A 19,411-nucleotide genomic window follows, 5' to 3' on the forward strand; every position below is an offset into this window, starting at 1 on the left:
GGAGCGGTGAGGGACGGAGGCTGGAGAGGTTGTCGGGGCTGGGGAGTTGGAGGAGTATTTGGGGCGGAGGGTTTGGAAAGGTCCCTTAGCCCTAAAACTGCCCCGGGGGGCAGCCCTGGGGTAGGGACGGACCCCCCCGTGCACGCCAGGCACCAGGGTGGGGACAGCCCCCCCCGCCCCAGCTCACCCCTTCCCATGGCACAACCCGGTAGAAGCCAAATGTTATGATTTTTTTTTTTTTTTAATCCTTAAAAAAAAAAAATGTTTCTACAATTAAAAACAAGCCATGACAAACACAGCTGCTGGAAAGCAGCCCAGGGCCCAGCCCGGGTCCCGCCGACTCCAGAGAAGGTGCAATTAGGTGCCCCAAGCAGCCCCCCCCACTCCGCGTGTCGCTCCCAGTTGCTCGGTCTGGGGTGCATCTGCACCCACCCCTGCAACTGGGTGTCCCCGGGGGGGTGCCGGGGTGCTGCCGGTGCACCGTTTCGACCGGACCCGCACCGGGGACAGAGCCGGCGGCTCATGAGATTGCAACCGGGAAATCTGTGCCCCAAAACCAAGGTGCTGGGATGGGCGAGAAGGCAGCGAGCCTGCGAGGGGCTCGCCGCCCTCCAGCCCTCGCGCCGGAGAAACTAGAAACCCACAGACAGAGAGTTTACATGTATATATATATATATATATATAAAAAAAAATAGATGTGTGTAGCTGTAGCGTTGATACTGATGGTTAAAAAACAGATACCAGGCTGGTCCTGCACGATCCACGCGCAGCCCTACGTTCTGCTGAGAGATGCCCAGTCCGGCAGGTACGTCTGCGGGGCGGGTGCTGCCCCCGGGCTGCTGCAGCGCTGGTCACATTGCAGACTTCATCTCCCACTCCTGGAGAGCGGCCGAGACGGGTGGTCACCCCCCTGCGTCCCAGCGCCACGTGTGGTACCCGGCTCACCTTAACTCTGCCCACCCCACGCAGCTCCCGGCTGGTACCTTTCTCTTCTGCAGCACTTTTCCCTTTTCGACGATGACCGGGGAGGGGGATGGCTTCAGGGCGCTCTTCGCCGACGCGGTGCGCTTCAACAGCGGCGTGAGGAATGAGCCCTGCTGGAAAAACGCAGCGGAGAGAGCGTGAGGCCTGTCCTCCCGAACCCTTCACACTCCCTGCAGCCCGTGCCCTCCCCGCTGCCTCTCCCCGGTGCCCCCCCACCTCGGAGCCAGCTGAGCTGGTGGTGGCGGCGATGTGGCCCTTCAGCGACTTGCCGATGGCCAGCAGGTTCATCTCGGAGCCGGCTTTCAGCCTGCCCTTCATGCGGCAGGCCCTCTCCAGCTGCCCCACCTTCTCCTCCAGCTTGGGGAAGGCTCTCTTCCCTGCAAGGACAGCAGGGGCACTGCCAAGCCCAGGCACCCCTCGACCCCGCCGGCTGCTCAGGCAAGGGCCAGGCACCCCCCGGCACAGGGGCAGAGCCCCTCTGCGGTCCTACCGATGAGGATATCCAGCCCGTCCCGAGCCCCTTTCCTCTCGGGCAGCGTCAGGGTGCGCTGGGACCGGGAGAGATCCCTGCTCCGGAGCTCGGGGCTCACCTTCGCCCGCTGCGGGCTGGCAGCCCTGCCCCGGAGAGCTGGGGAGGAAGGGCAGAGGAAGGATGCTTGGGAGGAAGGGCAGAGGAATCACGGCACATCACCGTGCTCATGGGCACCGCAGCCTCCATCCCAGCACGTGGGGCTGGGGTACATGGGGGAACCCTGCTGCTCCCCTGGATGGAGCATCCAGCCCCTGCTCACCTGCCTGCGAGGGCAGGGCGCTGCCTGGAATGTTGCTGCAGGCACCGGTGGGCAGCGCAGACACTGGTCTCTTGCACTGCCCTTGCACTGCTCGGTCCAAGCTCTGCTGCTGCGGAAGGAAGCCCGGGAGAAGCCCGTGGGCCAGTGGACGGTGGGAGCCTGTCCCCCTCACCCTGGGCCTCGCATGGGGGTGCCAAGGTGCATCAGCGGAGGTTACCAGCTGCTGCAGCCGCTCCACGTTGGAGTAGAGGTGCTTGGGGGTCTCGGCTGGCGGGAGTTGCCTGAAGGGGTCGTCCATGTAGGCGTTGGGGTTCGGGACACGGCGTAGCAGCAGCCCGCTGCAAGCAGGAGGGGGGTCCCATTACTGCCCGCGGCCCTGCAGCAGAGCGGGAGGGCTGGGGCCGGCTGTGCCCCGGCCAGTGTCTCCTTACCCCGCAGCAGGGCAGCTGCTGGCATCGCCCAGCCTGGAGGTCTCGGTGCAGGGGCTGTTGCCGGCCGGCTCCCCTCCTCCCCTGGCCCGCAGGGTCTTCAGCCAGGCTTCCCTCTCCTCATCTGAACGGGTCTGGTGTGGGGCAGAGGGTCTGGGCTCAGCCAGTCTCCCGCCGGTGAGGGATGCAGGGGGCTCAGGAGTGCCGTGGCGGTTGCTCACCTGCAGCAGGGCGAGCTCCCGGCCCCGCTGGGCGATGCGGATGCGGAGGCGCTGGGGGGAGCCGGCAGCCGCCCCGGGAGAGACCTCGCAGCCCTCCAGCCGCAGGGCACAGACGGGGCGCTGGGCGCCGCCGGGCTCGGGGAACATGCGCAGGGCTCCCTGCCGCACCGCACACCACAGTCGCTGCCACCGCCCACGCAGCCGCACCGCCAGGAAACCTGTGGGTGCATCCCCCATCAGTAGTGGCATGGGGTGCAGGGACACCCCCTCGCCCAGTCCCCATGCACTGCACCTCCTTTAGCATCCTCTCCGGGCCGGGGGCTGCAGGCAGGGCTCTGCCGGGAGCAATCTTCCTCCTTGCCGAGCTGGGACCCAGCAGCCTGAGAATGGAGATCCAGAGAGCCCCGGCCCCTGCAGGTTTTAAGCCCCCTGCACCCTGACCCCCACCCCACGGCAATGCAACCCTCCCCAGCATCACCCAACGGGGACAGCGGGACAGGGAATTGGGGTGTACTCTCGACACCCCCGGCAGCCCCTTTCCCGTGCCTGGGTTTCCCGGGGGAGGACAAGCGGCTCACCCTGCCAAGCCTCGAGGAGGGTGACGCTGGGACACTGACGGCTGCCAGCCCGCTCGGGGCATCGCTGCTGACCTCTTCGATCACCTGCCAAGGGACAGGGGGAGTGCTGCAGCCCTGGGCTCCTGCTCCCCCATCTAACGGGGCTCCAGGCACTCCCGGGATGGGAGAGGAGCTGGGGACAGACAGGGTCGTCCCCAGCCACCTCGGGAGCACCCCAGCAGGGCTGTGCCCCCATTTCTCCCTGCCCACCCCTCCCTCCTGCCCACGCAGAGCTCTGCCAGGCTGCAACACCTCCAAACCTTCCTCCAGTCCTCAGCCTGCTGCCGGCTCTGGAAGCCGATGACCAGTGCCTCGCCCGCCATCCCCATCACCTTCAGGGTGTGCGGCATCTTCTTGCCACGCTTGGCTTTGTAGGTGACGTGGCAGCCCCGCAGGTCCAGCTCCAGCACGGGCTGCAGGTCAGCGGCACACCTGAAGCACTGTGGAGGCACGGCGGGGTCAGCAGAGCTCAGGGACCCCGCTCCCACCCTCCATCCATCCTCCTCCGGCCGCTCACCAGCAGCACGTGCTCCCGGACGATGAAGAGCTGCTTTGCCCACTGCCCCAGCCAGCGCTTCCTCCAGAGGAAGCCGCAGAGCTGCGCCTCGGGGCGGCCAGGGGCCTCGGCATCGGGGCCGGCAGCCGGCGGCTGCCACAGGTAGTGGGCACGGTCTGTCACGCTGTCCTCATCCTCCCCGTACGACTCATAGTGGCTGCTGTCGGAGTCGGCACCGCCTGAGAGCCGGGATGGCATCAGGGTGCTGGGTGCATGAGGGTGCCGGGGAGGGGGTGCGGTGGGGTGCTCACCGGAGCCAGTGCATCTGCCGGGGCCGAGGGGTTCGGCATCTTCATAGGAGTCGTCGGTTGGTGGGGATAGCGAGACACCCGGCACCTTGCTCTGGGGAGAGAAGGGGTGCTCCGAAGGTGCTGCCCCCCGGCATGAACCTCGCAGGGTCCCCAAGGGACTGCTGGGGGGCTCTGCCCAGAGCTGGCAGGCAGAATGGGAACCTTCCCGGCCTGGCTGGACCCCCGTGTGAGCGAGGCTGCAGTGCAGGGATGGCCACCGGGTGCCCTTCTCCTATCCCCTGTCCCAGCACAGTGCTGCTGCCCGAGCCCCCCCGCACACCCGCAGCCCCCCACCCCTCTGCTGCCCACCCTTACCCCTCCATGCAGGCTCAGGGTGCTGGCCGGGCGACACTCGCAGGCTCTCCCTCCCCTTGCATCTGCCGTCCTGGTTCCTGGGGGGAAAAGCGGGACTGGGAGCGGTGTGCCGGGTCGGCGAGGAGCCGGGCATCCCCGGCCGCGCAGGATGAGCCGCCGGCGGAGACGGGGTGTGGGTCAGAGCGTGTGACTCACCCGGGCTGGCCCGGCCCTGCGGGGTCCCTGGCGAAGGCGAGAGGCAGCGCATGATCATGTACTCCGCATCCTCTGCTGCAGGGGGAGCGCCCGGTCACAGCCCCGCTCCCGGCCCCTTCCCTGCTGCCCACCGGGCGCTAACCCGTCCACCCCACCCGCAGACCCGCGCTCACATGGGGGGCTCTGCAGCCGGGAGAGGAGATCAGCCACCGACTTCTTCTTGGCCCGAGCCGCGGTGCTGAGGCTTTCCCGGTCCAGGATGAGGAGGAAGGACCGCAGGTCCGACAGCAGCTTGTCCAGGTCTGCAGGGGACAGGGACGTGCCATCGCACCCTGCCAGAGGAGGGTGCAGGCAGGGATGCCTGTCCCCTGCCCGCCACACTGGGCAGGGCTGGCAGGGGCTCTCCGATGCCGAGCAAACAGACGTGGGGGTTACGTGCCCTGTGCCGCCGGCTGTGCCCCCGCTCCCGGCACCTGCCCCGGCTCCGCACAATCCCGCTATTGACAGGCCCGGGGTGCCGGGGGAGGATGAGGAGGGGGGACGGGGACCCGTGCCGCTGAAGGCTCCTCTGTGTGTGCTCACAGAGCGGGTTTGTTCCCGGTCAGGCGAGGGGAGCTGTGGCCGGGGGCCACGCCGGGCAGCCCAACGTGCAGCTCCTCCGTGCCGCGGAGGAGGAGGAGGAGGAGGAGGCATGGCACACAGGAGCAGCTGATGAAGGCTGCTCCGGGCATGCTGAAAATGCTGAGCATTCACCCGCTGCCCACTCCGAGGGCAGGGAGCGGGGTCGGGGCTCAGTGCCAGCCAGGGACCCCAACCCTGCCGTGCCAGGAAGGAGGGATGGAGCGGGACAAGGAGCTGCTTTGTGCCTCCTCACCCCGGCCGGGGAAGATGGGAGTCCTGCGCCCTGCAAGCGGGATGGGACAGCACTGCCTCTGCCCCGCGGTCCCCCCGAGGCAGGGGAGACCCGGAGGGCTACGGGCACGGGGAGGGGGTCCCTCCAGCCCCGAACGGTGGCTGCCCCGTCAGCTCTGGGTCCATGCAGGCGTTTCCTGCGCTGGAGGAGCACGTGGCAGAGCAGGACCACGCACACCCCCATCCTGGCCCTTCGCCCCGCTCCTGCAGAGCCCCCTTGCCCTGGGCACCTCCAGCTGCCACCGCAGGAGCGGGCAGATGCCTCCCGGCCCCCCCTGGGTCGCTGCCCACCTCCCCCCCCAGCTCCTTCCTGTCGTGCATCTGGAAGTGGTTTGCATCGTTCTGCTCCGGCCGCTCCGGGCTCTGGTCCCTGCTCCCAGCTGGGATAAAATGTTGCAGACCCGCTGTCGAAACCCACTGCCTCCTGGCACGGGGCCTGGCTGCGCCGGCTCCCCCCACGCTGCCCCGCTCCGCTCCCAGCCTCCCTCCTTGCCTTTCCCCTGCCATTTCCCGACTGGAAGAGGGACAACCCCAGCGAAGCCACGGCCAGCCGGGATGCTGCCCCGGTGACTCCCCACAATGCCCCAGGCGATCTCAGCATCCCCATGCCATGCCACATCCCTGCATCCCGCATCACTCCGGGCTGGCGGGATTGCAAGGCACCCCTAAAGACAGCAGCAGCCCCCGGGGGAGGTGAGGGCAGGCAGGGGGAAGGAGCCCGACGATCCCGTGTGTGTTAAAGGGGGCATGGGAGAAGCCCCTGCGGATGTGCTGGCACTGGGGGGAGCACCATCCCCCTCCCCGGTGTCCCTGGCTGGGGAGCACACACCCCTGCCCGGGGGGAGAGGAAACATCTGGCAGGGCAGCGAGGCTGAGCAATGCCGGAGCTGGGCCCAAACATCTGGATTTCCCTGGAAACTGGGGAAGAGAAGGGGGGGACCAGCTCCCTAGGGGGGCTGGTCGGGGGGCTGGGACAAGGGCTGGCCGAAGGGAGCTGCGGGCAGAGCGTGAGCGTGGCAGGGACGGGGACAGTCCCCCGTGCCCGGTGTGCCTGGCTCTTCCTCTCCCTCCCTTTCTCCTCTCCTCCGCCCAGGCCGAATTCCTCGGCAATGACATCTCCGTCCACTCACCCCCTCAGCCCTCCCTGCATCCTCCCCCTGCGCTCCCCCTGGACGGCCCCGATGCCCTCGGTGGGGCAGGGGAGCCGTGCCCGGCGGTGCCCGGCCATACCTACAGCCCGGTGCGGAGCAGGCAGGGGCTGCCCTCACTCACGAGGCCGCGCCAGCTGCCTCCTGCCGAGGCCAAGGGAAGGCAGCCGAGATGAAAAACAGCTGCCTCGGTCTCCAGGGCGGGACGAAAACGCCCCCCAAACACACAGCCGTCTCCTAGCAAAGCGCCCTGCTCCCGCAGGACATGGCCCAGCCTGATGGCATCCTCATCCTCGGAGGAGGTGGAGGAAGCAGAGGGCTGCCCAAGATATGCCCCAGGAGCGCGCGATCCCTGGGTGATGCCAGCACCCGGGGGATTCGGGGCTGGCACCTCTGCCCCGCAGCCACATGCATTTTTCTCTGTGCAACGAGGGGCAAGAGGTGCCCGGGCTCAGCCCTGCTCCCCCGCGGGGTACAGGGGGGAGCAGCGGCTCGGGGGCACCCCAGGGCCCCACTCCGGCGCTCGGGGTGGCTCTCGCCCAGCACGGGATGAGTCAGAGGAGGAGGCTGGAGGCCGCCCCGAGCCCGGAGCTGCTCCTGGCCGCAGCGTGACCCGTCACTGCGGGGAGGCTCCAGGCCACGGCTCGAGGGCGGAGGTGCTCCCCCCATGGCCGCTGCACCCCCAAATTGCCCCAGGGAGGGTGCTGGCAGAAGCCCTGGCATCCCACACCCTGCCACGGCACTGTGCACCGGCACCCCACCGCAGCCCACTGTGTTCGGGGGCACCCAGGCATCCCCTCCCTGCTCTGACACCCACGCCTTGTCCCTTGCACCCCTTCCCTCCCCAGCACCCATCCCACAGCCCCACGCACCTTCCCACCGCCCCAGACGCCCACTCTCCCCTTTTCGCACGCTCTCCTCCTTCCCGTGCACCCCCTTTTCCCTTCCACACCCCGCTTTTGCACGCTCGCACCCCCGCGGGCACCCCCACGCCCTGCTCCACCCCACGCAGCTTCACGCACACCCCCTGCCCGCTCTTTCACCCCTTTGCAGGCTGGCACACCCACCCCCCCCGCAGCCTTGCACCCCTTTGCACACACACCACCACCCCCCCCCCCCGGTACCTCTCTGCCGGGCCATGGCGCGGGCGCCCTCACATCGCGGCGGGGCCGGGGCCGGGGCCGGGGCCGGGGCCGGGACCGGGACCGGGACCGGGGCAGCTCTGGCCCGGCTCGGCTCGGCTCGGCTCGGCTCGCACACGCCCTGCGGGCCCCCAGCACAGCCCGGTCGGGGCGGGGGGAGGCGGGGAAGGGCTCCGCATCCTCCTCGGAGCACCACCGCCATCTGCAGGGAGCTGGGGCCGGGGGCGGGCGGGGAAAGCAAAGCAGCGGAGCCGGGCTGGATAAAGCCATTTCACCTTTAATTGTAAGCAAAAAATCACTCTCACGCGGATTCTCCGACACCAGCAAATAAAATAAACTCTAACAAAACAGAGAAAGTGAATCACTGTAGTCCAGTCAGAAAACAACCCATATTTATATATATATTTATAGATATGTCGTTTGTAGAGTAGCAGTGAAAGGCAAGTATGGGCCAGTGCTTTCCCGATAAATTACATTCTTTACATCCCAACAAGGTCTAGCGGCTGGAAAGTGGCTGGAAACAGAAACCGGGGAGCGTGGGGGGCCGGGGGTGTGGGGGCAGAGGGGTCCTGCCCAAAACGTGTGCCCGAAGAGAGGATGGGAGAGGTGCGAGAAGGGAAGGTGCTGCCTGGTGCCGAGCCCTGCCTGCACGGCCGCGGGGGGCCAGGCAGCGCTGCCCAGACTCCGGCGGCCACGGTGCCCATCGAGCCGTGCCCTGCTCCTTTCTGCCCGGCTGCATCGCCCCGGTTCATCGCCCCGTTGCCCTGCTGCATTCCCCAGTGCATCACCCCGTTGCGGGCGCATCTGCAGTTAGAAACGCAGCAGGAGCCGCCCCGGGGTCCCACCGGGACCCCTGCTCTGTCACCCCCCGCCCCATCCCGCGGTGCTCCATCTTGCCAGCATCCCAGCCCTGCCCTCCGCCAGCCCAGTGCCGGGCAGGTTTTGGCAGTGTACGTGTCCTTGCGGTCCTCACTGCAGCAGCTGGCACAGGAGGGACCCGGGGGGGGTGTGTGTTAAAAGGGGGGCTGGAGGGGGGCAAGGCGGGATGCCGGCCTGGCTTTGCCGGGAGCACATCAGTCTGGCAGTGAGTCGGCCCCCAGGCTCTTCCCAAGTCTCGGGGTGAAGGCGCAGGGGGCAGAGGGGCACCCCGGGGGGCAGAGGGGCACCCTGGGTGCAGGGGCCGGAGGCAGCCGACCCCCGGGGAGGAGGAAAGCCGCCCCACTGCCCACACGCTGGAGCCGGCGCGCTCCCGGCTGGCCAAAAGCAGAGCCAGGCACTGCCCCTGCCAGCGTGCCCAGGGGAAGAGGGGGGCACAAAGCACAGAGACCCCCCGACACCTCCCCTCCTGGCTGAACCGTGCCTGCTCCGGTGCAGGGTCTGCCCCCAGCCCCATCACCCTGCTGCGAGAGGCAGGTTCAAGCCCCCCCAAGCCCTTTTCCCACAGGAGGAGCGAGGCGGGGGGCAGAGCCGGGGGGCTGGGGGAGAGGAGAAGGGGGGATCCTAGTAAAAACCGGCTGAGAGCCCTAAAGCGGTTACACGGCGTGACACGGACTGAGCTCAGGGCCGAGGCGGGCTCAGAAGAGGAAGGCTTTCTTCTTCAGCTCATTGCGCTTCCAGAGGGCCAGCTTGCTGAACTCCTCGGGGGGCATCTCAAAGACCCGCAGGAAATCCTCAGGGGAGAGGTGCCGCTGCAGGGGGAGAGGAGGGTGACGGGGTGCCGGGTCCCCCCCTCCGTGCCCCGCCAACCCCGGCTCAGCCCCTACCTCCAGCCTGGTCCTGTCCACGCCGGGTGGCAGCTTCACACGGCCTCGGTTTGTCACCATCAACATTTCGTAGGGGTAGATCTGCAAGGCCGGGGGGAAGCTGTAAGACCCTCTCCACAGCCCCCCCATCCCTGCCCAAGCCCCCGCAGCCCCCAGCCCCGCTCACCTTTTGCTCCAGCATGCTGGGCAGGGAATTGCCTCTGTCCATGCGCCCACGCTGGCCGTTCTGAGGGGGCAAAGCCTGACGTCAGCTGCGACCCCCACCTCCCCAAAGGGCTGCCCTCTCCCACCCGAACTGAAGCCAAGGCGATGGGCTCCAGCCCGGGGACCGGCACACCCACCCTCCCCATCTCCAGCTCTCCCCTCTCCCCTCCGGAACCCATCACAGAGGTGGCCCCGGTGTCCGTCCCCCCCCGCCGGTGTACATCACCCTCTCGCTGGGTCTCCGCACCGGCAGCCAGACGAGTGCTTACCTGCAGGCCTGGAAAACAGAGAGGAGCTGGGCTCAGCCCTGGGGAACCCCCACTGTGTACCCCCCCCATCCTTCCCCGGGTGATGACATGACCCGAGAGGTGGTTTTCCACCCTCTGCTGAGCCCAGGCTTGCCCCAGCATCCCCCATCCCTGGGGACATCCCCCATCCCTGGGGACATCCCCGCATCCCCCGGGACACCTCCGCATCCCCCATCCCCAGGGTCATCCCCACGCCACGGGCTGATGCTCACCCGGACTGCCCTTATCGCTGCCCGCCGAGCTGAACTCTGCCGACTGCAGCTGCAAGGGGACAGGGGACAGCGTCAGAGCGGTGCCACCCTCAGACCCTGTCCGAGGTCGTGTGGCCCCGGCAGCACGGGGGGCAGCTGCTTGCCCACTCACCCGGGTGAGGGTGCTCCTGCCGGAGGCGGGCAGCGAGGAGCTCTTGTAGCTCCCCATGTGCAGGGCTACAAGAGAGCAAGAGACGGTCAGAGGTGCAGGCAGGGCTGCGGGAGCTGGCAGGGGTGCAGGCAGCCAGAGCCACCGGGTGGGGAAGGGATGGGATGCGGGAAGAGCATCCCACGTACATGTGTGGAAGGGTGTCCGGTCCGGCAGCGAGCGGGTTTTTCTCCGGATGGGGAGAGATTTCTCCATCTCCTCCTTCAGGATCAGCTTCCCGAGGTTGGAGGTGACCTGGGGGCGAAGGGACATGGGTGGGGGTCAGTGTCAGCACGTCCCCAGCCCCTTGCAGGGTGCCCGCCCGCCCACTCTGCCCCTCACCTTGCTCAGCTCCTGCCTCTGGAGCTCCCGCAGGTTCTTCATCTCCTCCGTCAGGTCCTCCTCCTCCTCCTCCCCTCTCTTGGAGGCCATCCGCCTCCTCCACTCCGTCTCTGGGAGAAAAGAGGGGATGTTATATCCATCCCCAGCACCCCCGCAGGGTCTCTGGGGGGGGGATAAACCCCCTGGTGCAGCCCACCCCCTCGCCTGCCCCTGTTCCCCACCTACCCACGACGGCCAGGGATGGGGGGCACGGCCAGTAGTCGGTCTCAATCTTGGCAGGCTGGTTGGGGTCTGGGGGCTGCGCCGCTGGGAACTTGGAGGATTCGATGATCAAGTCCTCTATGAGATGCTTCCCGTGGTGGGCGCCGGGATGGTGCTCTGCGGGGCACAGGGGGTGAGGCAGCGCCCCGGGGTGCCCCGTCCCGTGGGACAGACACCCCTGCTCACCTTTCTGCCTGTAGATCGGAGGCTTCTTGTATATGTTGAGCTCCGTTGTGTCGGTCTCTGCAAGGAAAAAGGGGTTGGGGGCCAGGAATAGGGAATAGGGAGCTCACGGCTCTGGAAAGGTGCTTGCCTGGACCCCCTGCCCGGACCCCCCGGTCTGCGCTGGGGCTCAGGGTCAGGCAGCGCTGGGGGGGTCACGGTGCCGGAGGAGCGTACCGGGTCGGTGGAAGTGCTGCACGCTGCTGCGGGCCGAGCTGCTGCCCTGGCGAGAGGTGGCCTGCGGGGTGCTGCTGGGGGTCCGGCTCTCCAGCCACTCCCGGATGACCTGCGGGCAAGCGGGGCCAGTGAGCAGCGAGACCCCCAGCAATTCGGCATCGCCCCCTCCTCCTCGGAGCCCCCACGTGCATCCCAGAGCTGGGGCAAGCGGTGTCAGTACTCACCTCCGGAGACGGAGGAGGGGAGATGGATTTGGGAGACAGGGAGCGCTGCAGAAGGCAAGAAGCAATTTATTTCAGCAGCCCCACATGTGCCCTCTGGGACCCCTCCGTCAGGGGGGCTTCCCCCCACCGGCCCCCAAAAACAACTGGGGGATGCGAGCGGCCCTGGGGCACCCTCACCTCTCGGCTCCGGGGCAGCTCCACGTGCTCCATGAGCGAGTAGGTGAAATGGGGTTCGTAGATCATCAAGTCGGGGCGCTCGATGTCCAGGATCGCTTTGTCCTTGGGGATGGCGGCCAGGTCCTTGTAGCCCAGAACCTCATTGTCCATTTTGGCCTGGAAGGAAGGAAGGAAGGAAAAGCGCCTTCGTTTTTGCGTGTGGGAAGGGAACGTTGGGGAACAGGGAAAGCTTCCCCCAGGCTGGCATCCTCTGTGGTCCCTCCGGGGTGATGGAGAAGGGTTTGGGGAGGCACACCCCGACCCCACGGATGGAGGGATGTGGTGGGAAGATGGGAGCGACTTCTTACCACGATGCTGGAGGGCGATCCGGGGACGCTGGACCCGCGGGAGGAACAGACGCTCCCGGGGGAGGTCAGCGGTTGCTGGAAGGAAAAGGGGAGATTTTAGCAAATCTCATCCTTGGCACGGCCAGCCCAGGTAGGGGCTCGGGGTCATGGTCGGGACCCCGGGGCATGGCAGGGGGGTCCGGGGACACCCCTGTGCCCCATGGACCTCAGTGCACCGGGGCAAAATGTCCTTGGGGATGGGGTATTTCTGGATGGGCGCTGGGGTCTCCTTTGCTCCAGCGTTGTGGTTCAGGGCAGGGGACACCCGGGAGGTGACAGTGGCTTGGCCAGGACACGTTGCCACTAGATGGTGCTGCCAGGCTGGGCTGGGAGGAGGAGGAGGAGGAGGAGGAGGAGGAAGGCAGGGCCCTGCTAGCAGCATCCCAGGGTGACTCTGCCGATGTCCTTGGCCACCAGCCCCTGCCCTTGGCCACCAGCCCCTGTGTGCCTTCCCTAGGTGCAGGGCTCCCCACTGCCTGCATGCCCCCAGCACCCTGCCCTATGCCCCCAGCACCCTGCCCACGGCCCCCCCCCTTACCTTCTGCAGTCTTTCCATTCAGCTGCGGGCTGGAGGGGCCGTGTCAGTCACAGGGTCCTGCACGGGGAGAGCAGGGGTTTTGGGGCACTGCCAGGGTGGGCACGGAGCACCCCGAGGTTGGTCCCGGGGCGAGGTGCCCGAGGGCAGCGGGGCTGGGCAGAGCCCGGCTCCCCACCACCCTCCTGCTGTGGGGCTGAGTCCGGCAGCCCCCCATGCACTGGACCCTAACGCAGCATGAGGCCAGCACGGCCCCACTGTCAAATATCCACGTGCTGGCAGCAGGACAGGCTTGCCAGGGGATGCCACCGTCCCTGGGGTGGCCGAACAGCTCCAGGTCTGCCCCAGGGGCAGGGGAGAGGCACTGGGGCATGCCGGACCCCCACTCACCACTGCCTCTGTGGCTCCACATCCCTCTGGGCGATAACACCGGGCTGGGGCTCAGGTGCTGCCTCTGCAACGGAGACGATAGAGGTGACAGCGGCTTGCAGGATGACAACGGTGTGAAGCTCAACCTTGTCTTCCCGCTCTCCCCGCAGTGGGGGACCCCCCAGTGCCTGCAGCGCCCTGCCTTGCTGCGTGCCGCCCCTGCCCGTGCCGGCTGCTGGCCCCGCTGCCTGGCGACGCGGCGGCTGCTGACGAGTGCTGGCAAGCGGAGCAGAGGTAATGAAGCCCTTTGTCCACCGGCAGCGAGCGGCCTTGAGAAGGCTCCAGCGGCAGCAGGACAGGCGTGCTGCGCTCAGCCCCTGCCCCGCAGCCCCGGGTCTGAGCCCTCCCTGTGCTTTAAACCCACAATGCCACACACAAAGGGGAAAATTCCCCATTCTCCTCAAAATTTCTCCTTTCAGAGGGGAGGGCATTGGGAAAACCTCGTGCAATCCAGGCAACAACAGCAACAGCAGCGCGGAGCCCTCCAGCCTTGAAGCCCCCCCCCCCAGCAGCCTGTGCACAGGGGTGGGGAGATGCCACCGCCTCTGGGCGCCCCCAGCCCCACTGCCCCCCAGCCCCACGGCTCGCAGCACGGGCACAGAGCCCATCCCCGCAGGATGCGGAGTTGGAGAAGGACCAGATCTGACAAAACCCAGAGCATCCTCCAGCTGCTGGCAGCCAGCTTGGCATGAGGTACTGCCCTCGGCTCGCTCCTCCAAGGGTTGAGCCAGGACGAGGAGGCTCCAGGCTTGAGCCTTGTCTCTCCTTTGAGACCACTCCACCACAAATAAACCCCGCTTCAGCACTGGGGGGGGGGTCGACCTGCTCACACCCATCCCCAGCACCTCCCAAGCCCTCCTGGGGCCTGCAGGACCCAGTACCAGTGGGACAGGCACCCCCGGATCGGCACCGAGCGCGGTACAAGGCGGCATTGTCTGGGTGAGCAGCGGCCGCCCCACACACCCATGAGCTCACACTTTCCATCGGCAGAGCCAGGGCAGCCCCCCCCCCCCCCCCCCCCCGCCTCTGGCTCGCACCCCACGGGGCTGGGGGCACGGGCGGGCTGGGGGCAGGCGGTGGGGACGCGGTGGCACGCGGCGGCGGTGGCGGTGAGCAGGTGGATGAGATAGCAAATAGCAGGAGGCAGAGGAAGCGGCAGAGGCCGGCGGGAGGGTGGGTGCGGGGACGGGTGGATGCGGATCCTGGCGGAGAAGGAAAACAAGCCTGAGCCAGGGGTGCGGAGAGATGCCGCGACGGAGCCGAAGGGCTGGCAAGGGGTGCCGGGGCTGCACAACCAGCTCGGGCACGGTTCCCGTCCCCCCCCGGCCAGGGGACGCGGGGACACCTTATCTGGCGCAGGCAGGGAGCCACCGCCCCGATGGCAGCCTCTCTCCCCATGGCAACCTCCAATCTCCCCGGCAGCCCTCGCTGGCAGGTCCCCCCTGCACGCTCCCTTGCTCGCCGAGATAAGGCCGGCCAGGCGCGTGTTTGGGATTTTCCTGGCCAGGAGAGCGAAGGGGAGTGGGGCGAGGGGGGGTAATGCCGTGCCCCCCTCCCGGGGCGATGCTGCGGGTACGCACGGCGCTTTGCCGGAGCGGGAAGAGAAAGGTGCTGGGCAGGGATGCACGGGAAGGGGAAGAGCGATGGAGGGAGGGATGGACAGACGGACAGACCACGTGCCGGTGGTGGCTCGCCAGGCTGCAGGGGTGCCGGCCCCCCCTGCGCGGCACATCCCGGGGGGGCCGTGGGGAGGGCTGCCGCCGCAGCGGGAAGAGGCCAGTTCCCTCCTCCCCACCCCGAGGAAATCCGGATTTGACTTTTCGCAGCCGCCAAAGCCATCAGCGCCCAGCACGCGGGCCAGGGGCCAGGCTGCACGAACCCCCTCGCCGGGGGGGTGGGGTGGGCAGGGACCCCCAGCCTTCCTCCCCTCTCCCTCCTCCTCCTCCTCACTGCCTGCCTTGCCCTTGTGTTGTGCTGGGCACGGGCACCCTGGCGCTCCCGCAGCTGCCCCGGCTCCCCGCCAGCGGCGGAGGGGGGGTGGACGCAGCGGGGTCACAAGTTCCCCGAACAGACGGTTCCCGCCAGCCCTGGGAACGGCGTCCGGTGCTTCCCAGCCCAGCCCCGGCCTCCTCCTCCTCCTCCTCCTCCTCTTCCCACCGCAAACCCCAAACAAACACGGCACGGGAGAGGCACCGAGCATCCTCCCCGCCTCGCCGGGGGAAACCGAGGCACCGCCGCACATGGGGGCCCCATTGGCAACTCGATCGCAGCAGGGCCGAGCTGGCGGGGAGCACGTGGATCCCCGACCCGCGTCTCACCGGTGTCCGGTTCCTCCTTTGTCCTGTTTCTCGCCCTTTCCCTCCCCGCCGGAGCATTGCCCTGCCGAGGGGAGCGACCCTTCAGCTATTGACAGCCCATTGCTTCCGTGCCATTGCACCCTGCCTGGCACAGCCCTGCCGAGGGACGCCTCGGTGGCCTTAAAAGCCACCAGCTGCCAGCGCCTGGCCCATGGGATTTTTCCATCCCCTGGGGCAGAGGATGCACCCTGCCCGTCTCCCGTCCTGTGGACACAGGGCTGCTCCGTGCCTCAGTTTCCCTGGCTGGGGGGGGGATAGCAGCAATCCGTCCGCCCCATCCAGGAGCAGCTGGAGATGAAGGGGGCATTTCCCCCTCCTCCGGCTGCTCGGTTCCTCCCATCCGAGGGATCTGGGCCAACCCAGCTGCTCTCCTGGCCCCCAGCCCTGCCAGGAGGCTCCGAGCTCCCCGACAAGTTTAGAGTGGGGATGCGTGGCGCTCGCCCTAAAGCTCCTGGATTGGGGGGGGGGGTCCATCCCCAGCCCCGATGGCCATGCCGCAGCCCGCTTTGGGCAGCAGCTCACGTGGCACGTAATCTGGGATTAGAATGGGATTAGCCTGCTCATCCCGCATGCGGAGGGGCCGGGAGGGACCCGCCGGGGGTGTGTGCGGAGGCCGCGTCCCTCTGGGGCTCCCGGCGTGGGTCTGGTGATACCCCCGGCCCCCGAGGAGCCCCCAGCTCTGCCAGCCCCGGGCACCATCCCGTGGGATGCCCTGCATTGAGCACCTCAGGGTGGCGGGTCCCTGGGTACCCCGGTGCCGCGCATGGGGCCACCACAGCGAGGTACCCACCTGGCAGGACACCGGGTAGTGGGATGTGACCGGGGGCTCCCCGGGGCCGAGGTGGCAGCTGGTGGCCCAGGTCTTCCCGGGAGAGGCTGGGCTTAGCCCTGCCTGACCACTGGCCCCGCATGCCCACAGCCAGAAGCCGACACCCCCCCCGCCCAGAGATGGCTCCATCCATGGCCAAGAGCTGGGGGGCTGGACATTGCACCCCAGTTTTGCCCCTCCAGGTAGCCCCCCGATGCTCCGCGGCAGCGGGGCGATGGGAGTTTGGCCCCTCGGTGCCTTGCCAACGTGGCTGGATGGGGCCAGGAGGAGCAGGGGGGCTCCAAAATCCCGTCCCCATGGCGAGACCCTGACTGGCACGGCCCCACCACGCTGCACCCAGGGAGCATCAAACTCCGTCACAGCCTGCGCCCGGGGGGAGTGGGATGGGGGTGCCCCCCCCCCCAGCAACACCGCTGAGACCTCACAAACTCACTCCACAAGTGGGGCTGGGAATGGCTGGGCTGCTCTGGCCTCCTCCCTTGGGATACACGGTGCCGACGGCAATGTCCCCAGGGAAGGAGGACAGGGGATGTCCCTGCTCCGCCGGCAGCGGCCGAGCCCTGCTGGGGGGGGGTGTCCCGGGGGGGGTGTGTGGGGTGAAGTGGGGTGCTGGGAGCACTGTGCTGCCACGGAGGGGTATGCGGGTGGGAGCGCCGGGAGGGGTACCCCCATCGGTGATGGAGCCCGTGTCCTCGCGTCCCCGCCTCGGGTCACCGCCCTTCCTGTCCCCGCGGCCCCCCGGCAAGGGCAGCTGGCTTTGCAGTGCCGGGCGTGGGGAGGGGGCATGGCCGCAGCCCCCGGACAAGACGGGGGACAATCTGTGGGGCTGTCCCCAGCCTCCCCAGCCCCCCCGGAGCAGGAGCTACGCAGAGCCAGGGGAGGGGGAGCGGCGGCACCGAAAGGCGACAGGAAAGCAAAGGGCAGCCGATGCCAACCCCGATGAACTGGCCCCCCCCAGACACCCCACCCCACCCCCCGGCTGTGTGTCCGCCACCCATGGCCACCTCCCCCCCCCCTCTCCCCGCCAAGCCACGCGGGGCACGGCCACTCACCTAGGGACAGGGACACCGCATACCTCCAGCCGTGGGGAGCTGGGGGAGGACGCCCCTGGCCTTCTCTCCTTGCCCGGCCACCAAATTACCCCGCGGGCTGCCGGGCCGGCTGCCCTGGCTGCGGCCGAGCCACCGCCAGCGCGCTGCGGCGCGCATCCGAGAGCGTGACAGCCGGGGCGCGGGCGTGCAAGCGTGCAAGCCTATCTCCCAGCCCCAGCACCGCGGCTGTGCCGCCCGCCGCGCCGATAACCGATGCTGGGCGCCGGGTAGGGTGTGCGTGCGTGGGTGGGTGGGTGGGTGGGTGCGTGGGTGGGTGGGTGCCGCTCGCCTCTCCCCACCTCTGCTGCTGGCTCAGTCTCTTTCCGAACAAGAGGAGAATTAGCCGGCATCATGACGAAGCAGTATTCGCTCCCGCCGCTGCTCGCTCCCGCTCCCACCGCTTCCCCGGCACAAAGAGGGAGGAAAACATAAATAAACCCGGTCTGCCCGGCACCGCCCGGCCGCCAGATATAACCCGGCCGGTGCCAGGGGTCCCCAGCACCCCCTCCTCCAGCCCCCGCTGCAAACGGGGGATGCAGCTGGGGATGCAGGACTCCCCCCCCCGCAATGCTGAGCAGGGGGGCTGAGCACCCCATGGCGTGTGGGCTGGGCTGTGGCACAGTGGGTGGTGGGTGAGGATGGCACCCCTGGTCCAGCCCGACCCCCAGCCTTGGGTTTGGGGGTGCTCTGAGGGCAGGACCCATCCCTCGCTGCCCTGGGAGGGGAAACATAGCAGGAATTTCCATCTGCGGGGCCAACAGAGCCCAGCGAGATGTTGATGCATCTGCTAAAAATCAAGCCCTGACCTCTGCAGGCGCTGCCCTGCCCCTGGGTGCTGCCAGGGAGAGCCTGGAGCCGGGCAGCGGGGCGAGCTGCTGCCCCCCGCATCCCGAGCCCCCCAGTTCCCGGGGGGCTGCGGTCCAGCCCCTGCCCTCGGGCAGAGCCCCCAGGACTAGGCAGCGGGGCTGGCCGGGCGCCCGGGGCTGGGCTGGGGCAGGGCAGGGAGGCTGCAGCCACCCCCGTCCCCCCGGAGCCCCTAGGCACGCGGGCCTGGCCGAGAACCCAGGTGGCCAGCACGGGACCGGTGCCACGGCCGGACCCCGCCGGGGGCGGCAGGGCTGCGTTGGTGCCGCAGCACCGGGAGCCGGCATCTATTCCCGGCTCTGTGTGGGAGAGAGCTGCCTGGTGACAGCAGCTCCGTTTCTGGGTCCTCTCCCCGGCGCTGCGCTCGATGCTGATGGCTGCCTCAGTTTCTCTCCTGGCTCAAGGGGGCTGCTGGACCCCCTGGATGCATGTCTGGGGGGATGCACACCCAGGGACGCACATCTGGGGGGATGCATGTCCGGGGATGCACATCTGGGGGGATGCGCGCCCAGGGGGATGCATGCACACGCCTTTTGGTGCCAGGGCCAGCCTGGCTCGTTGGACCAAGAGCATCACGGCCTCGGCCCCGGGATGCCGCCGTGCCTCCACGCTGAAGGGGCTTCGACGGCCCCAGCCCCGCCGGTCGCCCCCCGGGGCCGTGCCCATGAATAATCGAGGCTGCTTCTGCCTCCCCCATGCTAACCCAGTTTCTCAAGCATGAAGACGACCGCAGCGGCTGCTCGGCAGCTGCCACCTGCGACCGGGGCCGCTTTGGTGCCTAAACCAGCCGCAGCGCCTGCCGTGGGCTCAGCACCCCACGCCGCCTGCCCAGCACCCGGAGGTGCCCGGAAAGAGGGAGGAGTTTGGAAACGTACGCATCCTGCACCAGCGGGACACCCGGGCACCACGCACCGGCTCTTGCACCCTCGCATGCACCCACCAAAACCCACGCCTGAACACGCTCACCAGAGCCCCCCGTGTGCCCGCCGGCCCCGCAGGGTAACCCCTCATCCCGGCGATGCCCTTCAAAGCCAGGCCCAAGCCAGGCAGCTGCCAGTCCCCTGCCAGGGGGGCTGCTGGGGGGCTGGGGCACGGGGGCAGAGGGTAGCAGGGCCCTACCTTTAAGGGAGCCCATGGCCCGCCGCAGGCAGGTCTGCCTGTCCGCCGGGAGCCATGCCTGCGCCGAGCATCCCCTCCCCTGCGCCGCACGGCACGTTGCTACAGCGACCGCCTCCCGCCGCAAC

The 19,411-nt window shown here is 68.3% G+C and overlaps 2 protein-coding genes across 4 annotated transcripts; both read right to left on the bottom strand.

Moving 5' to 3' along the window:
- Positions 1-655: 655 nt before the first annotated feature.
- Positions 656-7,605, bottom strand: LOC143170488 (actin filament-associated protein 1-like 2). Of its 3 annotated transcripts, none has more exons than XM_076358833.1 (17): positions 7,582-7,605; positions 4,571-4,699; positions 4,398-4,472; positions 4,203-4,279; positions 3,849-3,939; positions 3,559-3,776; positions 3,302-3,481; positions 3,003-3,086; positions 2,717-2,804; positions 2,425-2,642; positions 2,207-2,337; positions 1,993-2,113; positions 1,776-1,884; positions 1,475-1,612; positions 1,201-1,356; positions 984-1,097; positions 656-878 (listed from the first exon to the last, which is right to left on the bottom strand). In XM_076358833.1, the coding sequence occupies exons 1-17, from the start codon at positions 7,595-7,597 to the stop codon at positions 727-729; spliced, it is 2,097 nt and encodes a 698-aa protein (XP_076214948.1). In that variant the 5' UTR covers positions 7,598-7,605; the 3' UTR covers positions 656-726. The 3 variants fall into 3 exon arrangements, with proteins under 3 accessions (XP_076214948.1, XP_076214950.1, XP_076214949.1); XM_076358835.1 differs by having other exon boundaries at positions 796-878; positions 984-1,094; positions 1,201-1,361; XM_076358834.1 differs by having other exon boundaries at positions 796-878; positions 1,201-1,361.
- A 255-nt stretch (positions 7,606-7,860) lies between these two features.
- Positions 7,861-19,377, bottom strand: DMTN (dematin actin binding protein). Its single transcript, XM_076358963.1, has 16 exons — positions 19,287-19,377; positions 12,988-13,051; positions 12,601-12,657; positions 12,024-12,098; positions 11,677-11,832; positions 11,500-11,544; positions 11,276-11,384; positions 11,063-11,119; positions 10,841-10,993; positions 10,616-10,725; positions 10,423-10,528; positions 10,238-10,302; positions 10,073-10,135; positions 9,529-9,588; positions 9,363-9,443; positions 7,861-9,287 (listed from the first exon to the last, which is right to left on the bottom strand). Exons 3-16 carry the CDS (start codon positions 12,616-12,618, stop codon positions 9,174-9,176), a joined length of 1,212 nt encoding a protein of 403 aa, XP_076215078.1. The 5' UTR covers positions 12,619-12,657; positions 12,988-13,051; positions 19,287-19,377; the 3' UTR covers positions 7,861-9,173.
- Between the last annotated feature and the right edge of the window lie 34 nt (positions 19,378-19,411).

Source organism: Aptenodytes patagonicus, chromosome 24 (assembly GCF_965638725.1).
Source record: "Aptenodytes patagonicus chromosome 24, bAptPat1.pri.cur, whole genome shotgun sequence".
NCBI lineage: Eukaryota > Metazoa > Chordata > Aves > Sphenisciformes > Spheniscidae > Aptenodytes > Aptenodytes patagonicus.

Bases quoted from the DNA above. Each gene is read 5' to 3' on its own strand.
- LOC143170488 (XM_076358833.1), bottom strand. The intron at 3,940-4,202 runs GTAAGGGTGGGC...TTCTCTCCCCAG, and splicing joins CCCTGAGCCTGCATGGAGGG to AGCAAGGTGCCGGGTGTCTC. The intron at 2,338-2,424 runs GTGAGCAACCGC...GCCCCACACCAG, and splicing joins GGGAGCTCGCCCTGCTGCAG to ACCCGTTCAGATGAGGAGAG.
- DMTN (XM_076358963.1), bottom strand. The intron at 11,120-11,275 runs GTACGCTCCTCC...TTTTCCTTGCAG, and splicing joins GCAGCACTTCCACCGACCCG to AGACCGACACAACGGAGCTC. The intron at 9,444-9,528 runs GTGAGCGGGGCT...CCGGCCTTGCAG, and splicing joins CCAGCATGCTGGAGCAAAAG to ATCTACCCCTACGAAATGTT.